Source organism: Leptodactylus fuscus, chromosome 2 (assembly GCF_031893055.1).
Source record: "Leptodactylus fuscus isolate aLepFus1 chromosome 2, aLepFus1.hap2, whole genome shotgun sequence".
In the NCBI taxonomy this organism is placed as follows: domain Eukaryota; kingdom Metazoa; phylum Chordata; class Amphibia; order Anura; family Leptodactylidae; genus Leptodactylus; species Leptodactylus fuscus.
Genome location: NC_134266.1, coordinates 113,509,233 through 113,526,371, shown reverse-complemented (window position 1 = coordinate 113,526,371; position 17,139 = coordinate 113,509,233). Strand labels below are relative to the sequence as shown.

At 41.8% G+C, this 17,139-nt stretch overlaps 1 protein-coding gene across 1 annotated transcript; it reads right to left on the bottom strand.

The window, feature by feature from the left end:
* Window positions 1-1,782: 1,782 nt before the first annotated feature.
* NUDC (nuclear distribution C, dynein complex regulator) lies at window positions 1,783-16,889 on the bottom strand. The gene is made up of 9 exons (XM_075264441.1): window positions 16,702-16,889; window positions 13,930-14,007; window positions 13,625-13,819; window positions 10,502-10,558; window positions 6,749-6,874; window positions 6,436-6,630; window positions 4,685-4,768; window positions 4,468-4,586; window positions 1,783-2,172 (listed from the first exon to the last, which is right to left on the bottom strand). The coding sequence occupies exons 1-9, from the start codon at window positions 16,777-16,779 to the stop codon at window positions 2,121-2,123; spliced, it is 984 nt and encodes a 327-aa protein (XP_075120542.1). The 5' UTR covers window positions 16,780-16,889; the 3' UTR covers window positions 1,783-2,120.
* Between the last annotated feature and the right edge of the window lie 250 nt (window positions 16,890-17,139).

Sequence of the window (17,139 nt, the reverse complement as noted above, 5' to 3'; positions counted from 1 at the left end):
ATAGAACTGCATGTGCCCGGATATGGTGAAAGGTCCTCTTTAAGGGGTTGTTTGAGAACTAGTTTTAAGAACTAGAGACTGGGCTGTCAGCACCAGGAAAAGATGGTTTTTAATTTGTAGCAGGAGCCCAACGACCCCTTTTAGTTATATACCACCTTACTATTTACAGCTGTACTATCACAATTGAAAAGACAGGAGGGTATAAATCAGATTGTGGTCTAACTCTAGTATTTCCTATAGTAGTTCACAGTTTTAGTCCTCAATGGGAAACCACTCAACCAATTGCAGCTGTCCTACAGTCTCTACAACTTGGCAAGTGCATGGAATAGCTGTGTTGGGATGTGTTCAACTCTGGATCACCTCAGGAAGGTGAAGACAGGACCATTTACTCCTCCATGAAAGCCTGAGATGGGAATAACATGGTAGAATTCTTCTTGGACCAGTTCCACTCATGTCTCAGAGCTGTGTATATGTCTGAGCTCAATGTTCTTCAATGTAAAATGTAATAGTTTCCTTTGAGGACTGAAATTGAGAAATGTTGCTGTAGAATGTGTTTTTTATAAATGAGAATGTGAGGGATAGTTTAGGGTTGGTTGTTATTTTGCATTCATGTTACTGTTAATATGTAAATGTAGCTTTAAATCATTTAAATAAAATGCCATCATCATGTACAAAGTCTGATGTGCCCTACAAGCTAAGGCCTCTTCCCCACTACTGTCACTACAACCAGCATGGTAAGCTGGCCTTGCTATATAAACCCCAGACAGTGCCAGGACAGTTACTGCCAAGGCAAGAAAAACAAAACAGTGGGATGCATTGACACACATTCTCCTGACAAGAACATAGTTGTGCTCCATACAAATAACTGGTATGACTACACAGACTATTATGTGCTCTTTAGGGCCACAGTGTAATAGTGTGCAGAGACGGGAACAAATAATTAGGGGAATGGGTGGATTGGAGAACAGAGACAGAGTAACGCATTTAGGGTTTATTCAGTTTGAAAAAAAGATAGCTATGAGCCATAATAACAGTGTACAAAGGCATGAAGGGACAGAACAAAGACCTTTCTGGGGGGGGGGGGGGAATTTTCCCCCTGACATGGGACAACTGGCATCAAGCTCATGGCTTTTTACCTTCATCTGGATCGACAACTGTAGTGTTTTAAGTTGGACTTGATACACTTGTGTTTTCATCCAACTTCATTTACCATATTACCCTAGATTCACCACAATGACTATAATGGGGCCAATTGTTTTTAAACTGAAAGCTGTAAAGAAAAGAGTGCTTCATGTAGGACTTTTTCCTCTGCAAGTCTCTGACATACGTGAACCTAGCCTTAACATTGTAAATCCCTGTATCCCTTGGCTCTCCAGCTGCTGTGAAAGTACAACTCCCAACATGCTCCATTCACTTCCATGGCAGTCCCAAGAGCAGCATAGTAAGTATGCATGCTGGGAGTTGTAGTTTTGCAACAGCTGGAAAGCCAGGGTTCCCTACCCCTGAGTTAGATCATACAAAGATTTGTACACACAGACCATACGTACAATGCATGCTGGTAGCTCTACTGTACTGCCAGGACCTTTTCCCTCCCATGCACAGTTAATAGCCTCCTAGAATTTGGACTATAAGACGCATTAGAACAAAGTATTTTCTGAAATGTGAATAAATATTAAGTTTCAATTCTTCAGCAATTGTAGACTATCCCTCACAGTTACAATCTAGGATATGCTGTTGCTGTGTGCAAAGACAAAAAAATAATGCAAGGAAAGAAAGCGTAAATAATAATAAAATGCATACACTTTATTTAAAGCACAGCACCATGTCTCTCCATGTTTCATCCTTGGAGCTGTGATGTTACATGGAGAAGCACAAGCCAGTATCACCTTCTTTAACACTGTGCCCAAACAGTAGTTACAATTGGTATTTCTTATACTTGCCTGTAAAAGGCAACACATTAATGCAGTGTTTCTAATGAAATGCTGCTTCAATGTGCCACGGAAAAATAGAACACAGGCATTGAATATGGATCGCTGCTGCTGGCAAGAAATAGTGCAACTTTGCTTGCATACAGACAGACAAAGCGATTGGACTTCAGTAAGTACTGCAATATTTAAAGGTTAGCTAAATTTGGCTTTGGAGAAATCCATTTCCGGGTGCTGTTCCATGAACCTTAAGGGAGAGAAAAAAAAAAAAAAATTATAGTTGGTATGCTTTGGTATAAAGTGTCTCACTTGTCACATATTCTTGTTAGAGAAACAGCAAATAAAGGGCTAGTTCACACAGAGTTAACACACGCGCATTCTAGCACGTATACACGTGTCAGAATGTGAGCGCTCAAAACAGATCCCATTCATTTCAATGTGTCGTTAAGGGCGTATAACACACGTAATTTTGCGGCCGCAAAATTTTGCACGTTATACGCCCGTAACGGCACATTGAAATGAATTTGATCTGTTTTGAGCGCTCACATTCTGACACTTGTATACGTGCCAGAATGCGCGTGTTAACCCTGTGTGAACTAGCCCAAAGATTGCGTTGTAACTTCACCTCAACGTCCCTTTTGGGGTTGTCACACCATTCACTATCAAATCTTTTTCAAAAGCATAGAAAAACCCACTACACCAATTTAGTAAGTAGTCAGTGGAAATCCATATATTAAATGGGTAAACATAATATTGAAAAGAATTTGTATGCTTTTTTTTTTGTACATAAAGCTTATTCAATTGTGTTGTAATCTCTCGGTTTTCATTATCTTTGCTTTTGTCACTATCCAGATAGAGCCCCTTTAAATAAAGGAAGACTATCAGCAAAATCATGCTGATAGAGCCCCACATATGCGTGAATAGCCTTTAAAAGGGCTATTCAGGCACCGTAAATGTTATATTAAACTACCCCCCAGTTTAAAAAAAAAAAAAAAAAGTGATCTACTTACGGATCGTGCACGCTGGGCGGGCATTCAGGGTGCGCCGTCTTCTTCCTCCGATGTCCTCGGGTCCCATCCTCCTCCGGCGCTCGCGAACTGACACTGATAAAAAAAAAAAAATGGCCTGGGCGCATACTACTGCGCATGTGCCCAGGCCATTTTTTTTTTTATATCCGTGTCAGTTCGCGAGCGCCGGAGGAGGAGGACGGGACCCGAGGACATCGGAGGAAGAAGAGGCGTGGATGAAGAAGAAGACACACCCTGAATGCCCACCCACAGTGCACGATACGCAAGTAGATAACATTCTTTTTAGGGTTTTATTTTAAAACTGGGGGGTAGTTTAATATAACATTTACGGAGCCTGAATAGCCTTTTTAAAGGCTATTCACGCATATGTGGGGCTCTATCAGCATGATTTTGCTGATAGAGCCCCTTTAACCCAAGTTGTTGAGCTTACACATGCATGGCAGCCCTTATGTCTAGCATAAACTGTTGTGTATAAGGCTTGGTTCACACAAAGTATTGGTTGTCAAAGTCAACATAGTACAATGTATGAATGAGGTTTTTAAGGTGCTTAACATTTATCAGCTATGTATCTACAGTAGAGGTGATAAGCTATTGACTGTTGCTTTGCCCACTAATAAAACTTAAAGTGCTAATCCATATCAGTCCCATAATGATGCAGACATACCTCTGCTCTATTCACATGAGGATCTCCAGGACCTCTGTTTTTGTGATCACTGGCAGTCCCTGCAATTATATCTTACCACCCAACAGTCAGACATTTGCTACCTAGGGAAAGGTAACCATTTTCACACCATGTGCTATCAAAGATGCAATAAATAATTGAGCTGTGTACCCGTAAATGAAAGTTATAGCGCAACAGGCTGTAATGCTAGCAAAGACTGAGACAGGAGGAAGCGGGCAGAGGGAACCCTAGCAAAGGTTAACTCCACCAAGAATACAGAGTGCCATCAGGTCAGGGATGATTTAGGACACACTCCTCAAATAACTAAACTTGCTTGCTTGTTCCCGGTCTGGCCATTCACAGTAGAGTTAACCATTGCCAGTGATACTGCTGCCTACCTCCTCCCACCTAATCTCTGCCATACAAAGAAAATCTAGCTCACGTCCTCCCCTGCCCTATCCTGTGGCTAGAGGAGAAGTGTAATTACTGGGAAATCTACAATACCAGGCATCATTCACTAAGGATACCATACAGGACCAAAATAGATAAACATATGGCTAATAGAACAGAATAATTTGAGCCCCACCAGTTCCTCAGCCCCACAATGTTTACATTCAACAACAGGAAATACATAGGAGCCGATTTATTAACACCGGCACTTTGTACGCCAGTAATTGAGGAGGGTCCTGAACGGTACAACTCTCTCCAATATATTATTTGAAATTAAAATTTTCTGCATCCACAAACCCTAGTAATTCTATAGCTGAAAGGGTCTGGCATATTTCAAGTTTGACTGTTTTTACCATCTTTGAATAATCACAAAAGTGGAAACCATTTGCTTTCAGTAACTCACTTTTTCAAGATGTCCTGCTTTTTCTGCTCATCAGAAGTGGGAAGACCCATTGATTTCTGCCTCTGATCATACATCATCTTTTCTACCATGCTGCGAGTTTCTCCATCCAAATCAGACAGCTAAAAAAATACATATATTTGGTAGGTGTTAATCTGTAAAATTACAAATCATTGAGTGCACAAGTATAAGCGTTTTTATAGGTTTTTTTTTTGTTTACCTTTGAGTTTTCAGGATTAATTTTCTTGGTATTAATTTCAGGCTCTGTCTTGATAACACAACTCCACCATTCCATAGTGTTGATCTATAAACAGACTTGTGGTCAGCAAGCAAACAAAAAGATTTCTCCAACAAAGTTAAGGCTAGACAATTTGTTATACTGAATTTCCTATTCAGTAACAACATTTCTATCACTCAAAACAATGGAGCCTAAAGTACAAATTACAGCCCTATCAATCGGATTTATAGTAGGGCAGGGGTGCCCTATACGTCGATCGCGATCTATTGGTCGATTGCAATGGACGTATGGGTCGATCGCGGGATGCAGCCAGGGATCCCCGCTGTCTGCTTGTTCACAGTGCAGTCCCGCAGCCCCAGCCTGCCAGTGTCCAGAGGTAACTCTCTGCCTGCGCTGTGAACAAGCAGACAGGGAGGGATCCCTGGGCGGCCACAGAACGCCGCTGTCTCCTGCTCTCACGCTCCGTGCCAGTCCCGCCCACAGACACACCCCATCCCGGCCCCGCCCCCAGGCCCCGCCCCACCCACAAGAAGTGGGTAGTAGATCTTTCAACTTGGGCATGTTACAAAGTAGCTCACATGCTGAAAGAGTGTGAGCACCCCTGTAGTAGGGTAATGCGACATGTTTGAGTCCCTCAAGGCAGGATCTTCTCTTTGCATTGGCTCCCATACTGTTGTTCAGATGGGGTTCCCAAGCCAAAGTCCCCTTCTGATATTCATACCACCCAACATGGCATACACACAGAGGCTAATTTTACTGGTAAGCAAAGCAGTCCTACTAATATTATAAATGTGAAAGTTTGGATGTTTGTTACTTGATCACGCAAAAATGACTGAACGGATTTTTATGCCGGTAAATATAAAGGCTTCACAACTGTTATTAATTTATGTTCACAAACTATATTACACTGCTCTTGGCAGCAGGCTGATAAAGCCAGGTCTGTTATCTCTCTATGTAAACACACAGCTAACCCTCAGTCCATTGTGTACAAGCATTTGCATATTATCTGATCTGCTTCAGGCAGTGTACTGACACAATGGATGGGAAAACGCCTTTAATCCAAATTGCTGGGAAAAAGAAAATCTAATTTGTCACAAAATTCTAAAAGAACGAGCTATGAAGGTAGCCAGAAGTCAACAGACTTCTCCTGAAGCGGAGCTCAGGGGGGTCATCAACGCCAAAACATGCTCATTATATGGCATCCCAGTGAGCTGCTGAGATGCCGGAACAAGTTCAGCAGCAAGACAGCTTGAGAGCTGGCAAATTGCCGGAGCAGGCAAACCATCGACGGCAGCAATTTGCTGAGTATAGGCAGATCATCGACGCCAACTACATGCAGATGAAGTCGAGGGCAGAGGCTGGCTCAGTAATAAAAAAAAAAAGTATTAGTAAATTACTTGTTAGCAAACATGTTCATTTCTACTATATGTAGCAAATTTAACAACCAACTATTGCGATTGTTATGTAGATGATAACTTTTGATACGTTTTCTGAATTGCTTGTATAATGTAAACATCTTAGAAACAGATCTATATGATTGTATATACTGCATGCAGATCCAATTCTTTTGAGCTTAAGTCTTTGAAGTACTAACTGCATAAAAAAAACCTATGTTATTAATCTTAACATACATTGCGGAAAGAAGAGACTTGCTTTTAACTAGTGGATTTAAACTATACCTGGAAGGCACCAAAGTACTGAAGAGGAGCGCATTCAGATGCAAGAAGCCTCACCTTTTCTAGATGCACAGTCACCACCTTGCCGTCCTCTATTAACCACGAGCATTCTTCTACCTTGATTTCATTGTAAAGCTCGCCATCAAGCACAGGCACTTGACCTTTGAGTCCAATAGAAAGCTTTCGACGCCGAATGTCTACTACCACATCCTTACTTTTCAGACGGAAGGATACAGGAAATGGTATAATCAACTAAGAAAAAAAAAAATACACGCCATAGATACATGTGTTGTTCCTAATTTGTAAAGTGACAAATTATTGCTAAGATAGGCCATCACTACACAATAGTTTACAGAACACTAATACATACATCCACTTCAGAGAGGGTCTGTGTCCAGCGATAGGTGGGAAGATCTGCTCCATTGCCTGAATTAGGCTTGAGCTTCCCTTTGTCTTTTTCATCTTCCTCCTCCTCATTGTCGTCATCATCACCAACCTGTATATAAATACAGTATATTGTATGTAAAAGGTCAGTCAGACAAGGCACATTGGCGGCTCCTTTCCTGTGGCCACTGATTAGCCTTAATGGTCCTATGTGGTGCATGGCTTCTAGCAGCGACTCTATGGCGTGTGCTGGACTAGACAGTCAGTGGTGGCAGTCACCAGAGTATGATTTTTTTTTTTTTGGTTCCTCTTTCCTTCTTCATGTTTCCCCTTCCCCAGCCTCATCTCCCGAAATTTGTGGACCACTACTTCAAACTTGAAACAATTTACTGCTTTCATAACTTTTAAATTATATTTCAATGTAGCTTAATGACACAATGTATTTTGTGGGTACATATGAGTTTTTGATCAGTTCATACTTTTTGAATGAGAAACATCAATTCTGCCATGCGAATTTTAAAATGTATCTGTTAAGTTAAAAAAAATTTCCATACTGATGTACTGTCTGAAGGAGAAAAAATAAATACATTTTATATATACACACACTGGTACTTTTGCTGTTCAGGCTCGTTGCCAAGGTGAATTCATAGTTGGTGACAGCAAACGCACTCTTGCTTGCACTCTCAACCTGCGTACCTCCAAGACTCTGATTGCTTTTAAAGAGCAGCAACCACTGCCTGCCTCTGTATAGAACTACAGTGTGAGCAAAGGTGAGACCTGCCGACACTCATCTCCCTGATGTCAACCTCGGGCTTCCCAACCCCAATGTCACGCAGTCTTCTCTGTCTGGTGTCCTATCTCTGTCTCCAAGCACAAACATGCATTATATATACTACATAATATATTATGCATGAGACTAGTAATACAGCCATGCTGGGAGGGAGAGGGGGGCTGAGAAAATATAAAGAAGTGTGTGTTGTCTGTACACACACATATATAATAAATGTGTGTGTGTATAGTATTATACATATATATATATATATATATATATATATATATATATATACACACACATACACACAGCAACCCACATACAACATACTGTCATGTTTGTGTGTATGTACATACACTTCCTTATATTCTCTCAGCCCTGCTCTCTCCGAGAATGGTAGCATAGTATATTTTTATATCTATTGATACACACATATAATATGCATGTGCCCAGACTGGCTAAATTCACATTTGCAATTGGAGACTAAAAAGTCCTGCACGGAGGGGCTCTCTCTCCTGCCAGCTTCGGTTTTAATATAACGGACACACAACAGACCCCATTATAGCCAAAAACATACATCAGCCTCTGTGTAACCACAATTGTAGCAGTCTGTTGTTCTGGTCCACTGACAGTCCAGAATGGATAGCTCAACGCAAATGGGAATTTAGTGTCAAACTGGTATTTATGTAATGTGATATATAGTATATAATGTGTTATGTAATAAAAATAGACAATATACATTTTCTTAGTAAGATCTATCTATCTATCTATCTATCTATCTATCTATCTATCTATCTATCTATCTATCTATCTATCTATATACACACACACACTTGGCTTCTATGATATATCTAGGGGTTATAATCCAATGTATAATAACCTATATAATCTATTAAATGCAAAAAATAAATAAAAGTTCAAATCACCCCCCCCCCTTTCAGTAGAACAAATAAAGAAGTACCTAAATACTGTGATACACATACGCATTCGGTATCCCTGTGTCCGAAAATGTCCAGTCTACAAATCTATAAAAATATAACTGTAAAAGCCGTAGTGGGGAAAAATCAAAATCAAAAGTGCTAAACCGCCGTTTTTCCACTGCTTTGCCTTTGATAAAAATTTTAATAAAAAGCGAACAAAATAATAGACATTCCCAAAATGATATAACTAAAAAAGAACACCTGATCCTGCAAAAAAAGATGCACTATGCATCCCCGTACACGGAAGTATAAGAAAATTATCACGGTGGATGTCGGGAAGGGGTTAAAGACCAATATATATTAGGGTATGTTCACACAGAGTTTTTTTTGCAGGTGGAATACACCTCAAAGTCTGCCTGCAAAAAAGGCTTCCATTCATTTCAATGGGTTTATTTGCTTTTTTTTTCCACTTACCCAATCACTTTGGTACCTTCAAAAAGCTGATCTGTGGGGGGTCCAAGCCTCTCATACACCCACTTATCACGTACAGTCATCAACTGCTCTAGTTATACACAACTTTTCATAAACAAATAGTGCAGGTTAATAAATGAAATTTTGTAAAATATCTTAGAGAAATAGTTTTCTCCACTTTTCAGGCAGAATTATTTTCTACATATTAGTCTTTAAAAAGGGAAGGAAAGATGGAAAAGACTCCCATTCATCTTTACACGCTATTCTGTACACTGCTATTCCAGTAAAGGTTGTACAGGATTAAAAAAAACAAGGTTGCTTTCTTCTTAGGCAGTGACCTCACATCTATTGGTCACATGGCAACATAGGACTAGTCACATTGGTCACATGGCAATATAGGGCTAGTCTCACTTGCAGCTCTGTGTCAAGACACCACAGTCCCTGACGCTATTCAGGAATACGAAGACCACTGCCAGACAACTGGGCTCCCATGATACTCCAGAGTATAATAGCAGTTCCAGTTTGGACATTTTTGGTCTGAACTGTAAGCAAAAGCTTGAAAATACTGTAATAACCGAACCAAAATAACAAACGTGCACAAAATCATGATTGGTTTCTGTTTTATTTTTTTTTATGGAAATGCTACTGCTCAGTCCGATTACAATAAATGTGGCCAAAGCACAGCGTAGATGTCCAATGGAAATGTCCCTTACAGAGAAAACGTAAAAGATTGAAGATAAAGAACAGCTTAAAGTGGTGAAGGACACAGAGCGCCTTAAAAGAGGACCTTTCATGTCCTTGGGCATATGCAGTTTTATATAACGCTAGAAAGCCGGCAGTGTCAGCTTTCCCGTTATGTGCCTCGGGAAAAAGATATCGGTGCAGTTATCGATAGCTCTTCAATGACAGAGGGGTGTTCCTGACAGTCTACCTGGGCTGCAAGGAACGCCCCTCCTGACAGTACTGTCCATAGCTCTGTACAGTCACAGGGGGCGTTCCTTACCGCCCAGCCATGACACTAAGGTGTGAGGACTAGTAGTCTATGGACGAGAACTAACAGGAGAGAAGGGGGAGGGCCTTCCTGACAGCCTAGAGTCATGACTTGATGGTAAGGAACACCCCCTCTGACAGTACTGTAAGGAGGGGCGTTCCTCACAGCCCAGCTAGATTGTCAGAAACGCCCCTCTGACAGTGAAGAGCTATCAGTAACTGCACCGACATCTCTTGCTCCAGGGGACATAACGGGAAAGCCAACAGTACGCTGAATTCAGCAGACAGGACATAAAAGGTCCTCTTCAATAAGATATATTACAAAGTGTCTTATATTCAAAGGAACCATTCATTTATGAAAAGTTGCTTTAACTGGAGGAACGCTTTAAGCCTGAGCCATCTTCAAACTGTACATAGCATCAGTGCCACACATGTATGGCTTTCTGAGTTAACGCCTTATAGTGATTGATCCAGCACAAACATTATACTACATCAGCCATATCAGACCTTTTGATCAGAAAAATGATAACATCTTCACTACCCTTTAATAAAAATTGATCACCAAAAATGGAGTATTCTAGGTTACCTTTGGTTTTTGATTTTCAAGTTGCATCTTCTCTAGTTCTTTCTCTCTAGCTTTTGTCTGCAAATAAAAACAAAGATTGTGTAATATAAAAAACCAAACCGCAGAAAACATACATAATATTATGAGATTATTGAGTGTATACCATAAGTTTCTTTAATGATGTGTAGAAACTTTTTAACACCTTCCCATCAAAGCCATTTTTCATTTATTCAAATTTTTTAGTGTGTCTTATAAAAACCATACAGTGGGGCAAAAAAGTATTTAGTCAGTCACCAACAGTGCAAGTTCCACCACTTAAAAAGATGAGAGACGTCTGTAATTTACATCATAGGTAGACCTCAACTATGAGAGACAAAATGAGAAAACAAATCCAGAAAATCACATTGTCTGATTTTGTAAGAATTTATTTGCAAATTATGGTGGAAAATAAGTATTTGGTCAGTAACAAAATTTCATCTCAATACTTTGTTATATATCCTTTGTTGGCAATGACAGAGGTCAAGCGTTTTCTGTAAGTCTTCACAAGGTTGGCACACACTGTTGTTGGTATGTTGGCCCATTCCTCCATGCAGATCTCCTCTAGAGCAGTGATGTTTTGGGGCTGTCACTTGGCAACACAGACTTTCAACTCCCTCCAAAGGTTTTCTATAGGGTTGAGATCTGGAGACTGGCTAGGCCACTCCAGGACCTTGAAATGCTTCTTACAAAGCCACTCCTTCGTTGCCCTGGCGGTGTGCTTTGGATCATTGTCATGTTGAAAGACCCAGCCACATTTCATCTTCAATGCCCTTGCTGATGGAAGGAGGTTTGCACTCAAAATCTCACGATACATGGCCCCATTCATTCTTTCATGTACCCGGATCAGTCGGATCACTGGATTTTTCGGACTATAAGACGCACCTAAGAACACTTATACTAGGGCTATACATACTTCTGTATTTAAGGATGAAGGCAACCAGGTGTCCTACTGTCAGGGCACTCACAAGCAATGGGAAAATGATTATGGGGCACTAGCTAGCAATATGTAGGTTAGGCTCAACTTTATGTCTAGAAGGGCTTGGCTAAGTAATCCTGGTACACTCAAACCATGACCCCAGATGGCTTCAAACTTTCAGTTTTAAGATCTACTTCTATTCTAATCTAATGACGATCTTTAGTTTAGTTATCAGCTCCCTCTCTGGGGAAAGTTCTGAGTGTATCCATTGAGCTGCAATCCATTTTTTCCCTACCTTCCCCAGCCTGACAAAGGAGGATGTTTTCCTGGCTGCAGGAAAGCAGTGTCTGGGTTGAGCTCAGGGTCATTAGCTCTCCCTCCTTTGACATCTGTTTTGTCCAGGGGTAAAAAAAACTGCTTGGCTGGAGCCAGAAAGGGCGATCTCCCCTTGTATACACAGGAAACAACTAAAGCAGATTAACCAGCAACGTACACAACATAAGGCTAAGGGAGCGTTCACACTACCGTCGGTGTCCGAAAGGTAGTGTCCACTCAAAATCTGTCACGGACATTAGGAGCGGACACTAGCTGTGTCCATGACACCTGTCATTTATTTCAATGGACATCGGGTGCGTTCTTTTGCACTCAGTGCCCGTCCTTTCCTGTCCGCAAGTGAAGATGTCCAACTTCTCAAGCGGACAGAGGAATCCTAACAGGATTAGGTATTTGTATGTAGAACACAAAGAAAAATACATAAATTGGGGTTCTCTTATCACTAAGTGGTGTACTCAGAAATAGGTTCACATAGCTTATGCATTCCCTTCTTGCCGCAACCAGTTTTGTCCTAATGATTTTTGAGGTTTGATAGATTTTGTATTTGTATGGGCTACTAATATTGCAGAATAAACCAAAAAAACCAACAACTTTTTTTTGTATCTTCTGAAGCATAATTTTGATTTTCTATTTAACTGAGCTGATTGAGGTCTTCTTGTTTGCGGGATTAAGCTGCGCTTTTTCTTGGTACTATTTTGGACTACATATGATTAGAGATGAGCGAGTACTATTCAAAACTCCTGTTTCGAATAGCATGCACCCATAGGAATGAATGGACGCAGCCGGTAAGCAGGGGGTTAAGCAGCCGGCAAAGTCTGCGTGCCGGCCGCTTCCATCCATTCCTATGGGTGCATTCTATTCAAAACAGGCATTTCGAATAGTACTCGCTCATCTCTACATATGATCATTTCAGCACTTATTAGTCCATATTTTGTGAGAAGAGATGGCAAAAAATCATTACTTCTGGCATTTTTTTCACATATATTTATTTTTAAACAATGTTCAACATACGGGTTGACAAATGGTTTAGATTTATTGTACAGGTTGTTCCAAACGTGACAATACCAAGTGTGTAGTGTTCTATACTTTGGGTTTTTTTGCTTAAATGTAGATAGTGAGCCCCATATAGGGATTACAATGTACATTTTTTTTTCCTGTCAGTATGTCTTTGTAGAATGGGAGGAAATCCACACAAGCATGGAGAGAACATACAAACTCCTTGCAGATGTTGTTCCTGGTGGGATTTGAACCCAGGACTCCAGCGCTGCAAGGCTGCAGTGCTAACTACTGAGCCACCGTGTTGTCCCTATACTGTGTTTTTATGCTATAGAAGGGAAAGCGGCATTTTATTGGGATTCCAAATATATTTAAAAAAAAACAAAAACAAACAAACAACACAACGGAACATGAAACCTCGATCAACTGATTGCTAGTTCAGAGTTTTACATACCAATACAACTAATGGCCATCAAACTAGGCTATGCTAGCAGGCCTAGTTATTTGTGTGTGCATTCAGGATCCTGACGTGTTCAGGCGATCATAGAACAAACCTGGACTGCCAAAAGAACATCACAACCCCCATCGGAGGGAATTAGCTAGGGCTCTGGCCGCGGGCGTTACAGGCAGGAGTCAGGTTTTTATTTTACTGCTCAAGGTCACCCACTCAGCTTCTGAGCAGGTGACATTATCATGGTGTAATAGTACACCATGGTGTGGGATCTTCTCTGTGCAGAACAGCGGAGACCAATGGTTAAATATTCAGTGTCAACATCTACCATAACAGTATGGAATATATTTGTAAGGGTTGAAGTTAATCCATATTATTCCATACACTCCCCCACCCCAATTCAAACTACCTGGTCAATTTCTTTTTGAAGTTTGTCAGCCTCTTCGTCAGTTAGCTCTGTGATTCGTGGCTCCCCAGGCTCCATTGTTTTCTGTTTTGCTCTTTGCTCCTGTTTTGCAGCATTACGGTCTCGCTGCTCAGCTTCCTTCTGTTCCCTAGCCGCGCAGGCTAGTTTGTTGTGGTGACTGAAAGCTTCATTTATTAGCTGCAAAGAAATGAATCTATCAATGCTGAGTATCTCTTTTTTTTTTTTTTTTTTTTTTTAAAAATAAAAAAAAAAGAAGCTCCTCATGATCATTATCTGACACTTTATACCTTTTCAGCTGCTCCACTTTCCCCGCCTACAAAGAAATCTGTCTTTCTCCTCAAAAAACTGAAGAAAGTACCTATCAACTGCAAAAGAAAGAGAAGATAGGTTATAGCGAAGAATGAACATCTACAATTTTCCAATATTCATTCTGTTACTACAGAAAGTACAACAGCAAGTAGAGATCTAGAAAACCATGAGAGATTGATATAGAACATACAGTCACTTGCAAAAGTATTCATACACCTTGAAATTTTTCACACTTTGTTACCTTACAACCACAAACTTAAATGTATTTTATTGTGGTTTTGAGTGATAGACCAATGCAAAACAGCAGATAATTGTGAAGTGGAAGGAAAATGATACATGCATATTTGAAAATTGTACAACTTTTTATTATACAAACAATAACATTTGTTTCTCAAAATTGGTCTGAAAGTGGTTAATCCCTTTAAGGACATGGCCTCATTTCTGGAAAATAAATTATAGCAACGCTTGGGGGTTAAAATTGCTAACTGTACCCAGGGGTGAACCTACCCCTTTCGCCGCCTGAGGCGAACTACAGAAAGCCGCCCCCCCCCCCCAGGAGGAGGCGGGGCAATGGGGCGTGGACAAGCGAAGGGGCGTGGTGGCGCAAAGGGGGTGGGGCTTAGCGCCGTTCGCAGAGAGCAGGCACGGAGATGACCTTCTCTTTGCCTGAGCGGAGGCTGCTGGAGCAGCGCTGCTCCAGTGGCCTCCCCAAACCACCGCTTGGTGCTAAGCCAGTCCAGGACAGCTTGTCCTGGACTGGCTTAGGTAATAAAAAATGCCGCCCTCCCTGGAGTCCTGACATAGCGCCGCCTGAAGCGCTCGCTTCAGGTCGCCTCATGGGAGGTGCGGCGCTGACTGTACCCCTAGATAAATTGCTTTAGGGGTGTAGTTTCCAAAATGGGGTCATGTGCCAGGGAATTCCCCTTTACTGGCATTTCAGGGCTCTGCAAAAGGAGCATGGCTTTCAAAAAAATCAAACAGCGCTCCTTCGCTCTAGTACCTTGCTGAGTGCGCAAATTGCAGTTTATACCCACATACAACATGAAGTAAAATATCCTGGATACAGCAGACATCTGAGAGTAAACTTCAGTTTGGGCACAAGCCAGCTCGCCGATGGATAATGGAAGAAAGCGCACAAGAAAATGGAGCTTGGACATGTGCAGTAGTGCTCAGAAGGGAGCGTTACTGCATGTGCCTGAGATTTCAATGTGTAGGGATCGAGGCTAAAAAGACTATTTTTTAAAGGCGGATTGTAGCGCTAGATCTATTTTTTTGTACAAAAGGCAAAACGTGCCTGTCTGTGCAAACTTGTAAAATAATAATAATATTTATACACACACATATTATATACCCATACCCCCCTCCCTGTCTCTGTACCATTGTTTTGAGTGATTTCTGGTTTTCTCTGGGAGCTCCCTGCATCTTATGCATTTATTTACATGGGTATCTTCCTGTTCTGGTTTCCTAAAACTACTGTGATGTATTTTGCTACTAGGCATGGGACATCACTTTCTTCCGGGCGGCAGGCTATATATAGTCTATGAGGTCCGTGTGCCTTCACTGCACACCGCTTGCCAATGCGTCCGGTAGTCCGTTCAGGGGGGGGTCTCCCTGCGGACTCCCCCGAACGGATTACCAATGCAGATGTGAACCAGGCCTGAAATGGGAGAACCCCTTTAAGTCCATCCATAGACCAGCCTCAATAGCTATATTCCTATGATAGGGAACCATCATAAGCCTGCGTAGGAGTCGTCCAGCAATGGAAACGTTACAGAGCTGGTGGGTATTGCCTCCAGGGTTCTTCATGCACTTTAGGGGGCAATATAGGAAAGCAATACCTACAATCAGAGTAAACTCTGATCAAAGGTATTAGCTCCAGGCCTCATCTGTGAAGTATGTCGATGTCACAGATTCCTTTCCCATGTCTGCTGGTTGGTCACAGTGATAACTTGGGGTGCAGGACTTCCACCAGCAAAGGCATACCACTAGCTAGACCACACAGCGGCAGTAGACACCGGAGCACTGGGATCAGGCAAGTATGATTTTTATTATTCACCTTTCCCGAAGACCCAAAATGGACAACTGCTATAATGACATATGCATAGAATCTGTCACCAAGATTTTAAATCCATCAAACCCTTTTCCACTAAGGTGGTCCCACTTTTCGGTCCACAGAAAAAAAAAGAAGCAGAAACGCATCACTGTGTTTCCTGCAGCTCTGTCACAAAGCAGAGATTTCTCCTGCAGACTTTATGATTCAGTTGTAGCTATAGGGAAACCACCAGGATTTTTGTAGTTATAATTTACATGCTGTGATTTCCAAAGCCACAATAGTTTTGGAAATTGCAGCATTACCGCTCCATTTTTCTGCACTCAGGGCCCCAGGCCATGTTACATAGCCCTGATCCAATCCTGCTGGCATCTCCCATCAGCTTGCCATTCTATGCTCTGCCTTTCCCTGAGGTCTATAACCGTTTGTAGAACATTACAGAGGTCTTTGCTGATTGTAGTCAGTGGGGTAGTGGTGTGAGGGACAGACATGCTGTACTACTACAGCCCTATGTGGGCAAAGGGAAGTATGTACCTGGTAAACTACACCCCTAGACACTACTACCATCACTACACACTGCCTATGAGGAGTTACCCTGGTGAGATATACACTCCAGATTCGGTAAGGAATGGCTACATCCCTGCATGTACTGATATAATGAATGAGCTCAGTCATAGTCAGGGTGAATAAAGCCTCTCACCTCCTGCACGCCCCCATCATGCTGCTGAGCCATAGCCAGCAACATCGCGTCAAAGCGCTCATCATCCATAGCCGCCATACTGCTCTGCTCAGCACACGCTGCACTGTTTCCGTATAGCCGGAACTCCGCCTCTCAGTTCTGCAGCAGTCAGCCAATCAGCACGCAGGACTATCTACACTGGCCTCATCGCTATAGCGACTCAACCGAAGCTGACGGCTCTCTATAGCAGGCTATTCAGGCTGCGCTCTATGGTTTCAGGCTAGACAGGATTGGCTAACTAAGACTCGAGAGATCCAATCAGAAGGCAGCTCTGGAAAGTTCTGTGGAAGCAATTGCACTAAGAATGGGGTGGTTTAAATCAGATGTGTGGTGGAGCCAGTAGGTGGCGCTATCTCAGCTCCGGGCTGTCCATCACAAACAACACACCCGAAATATCGG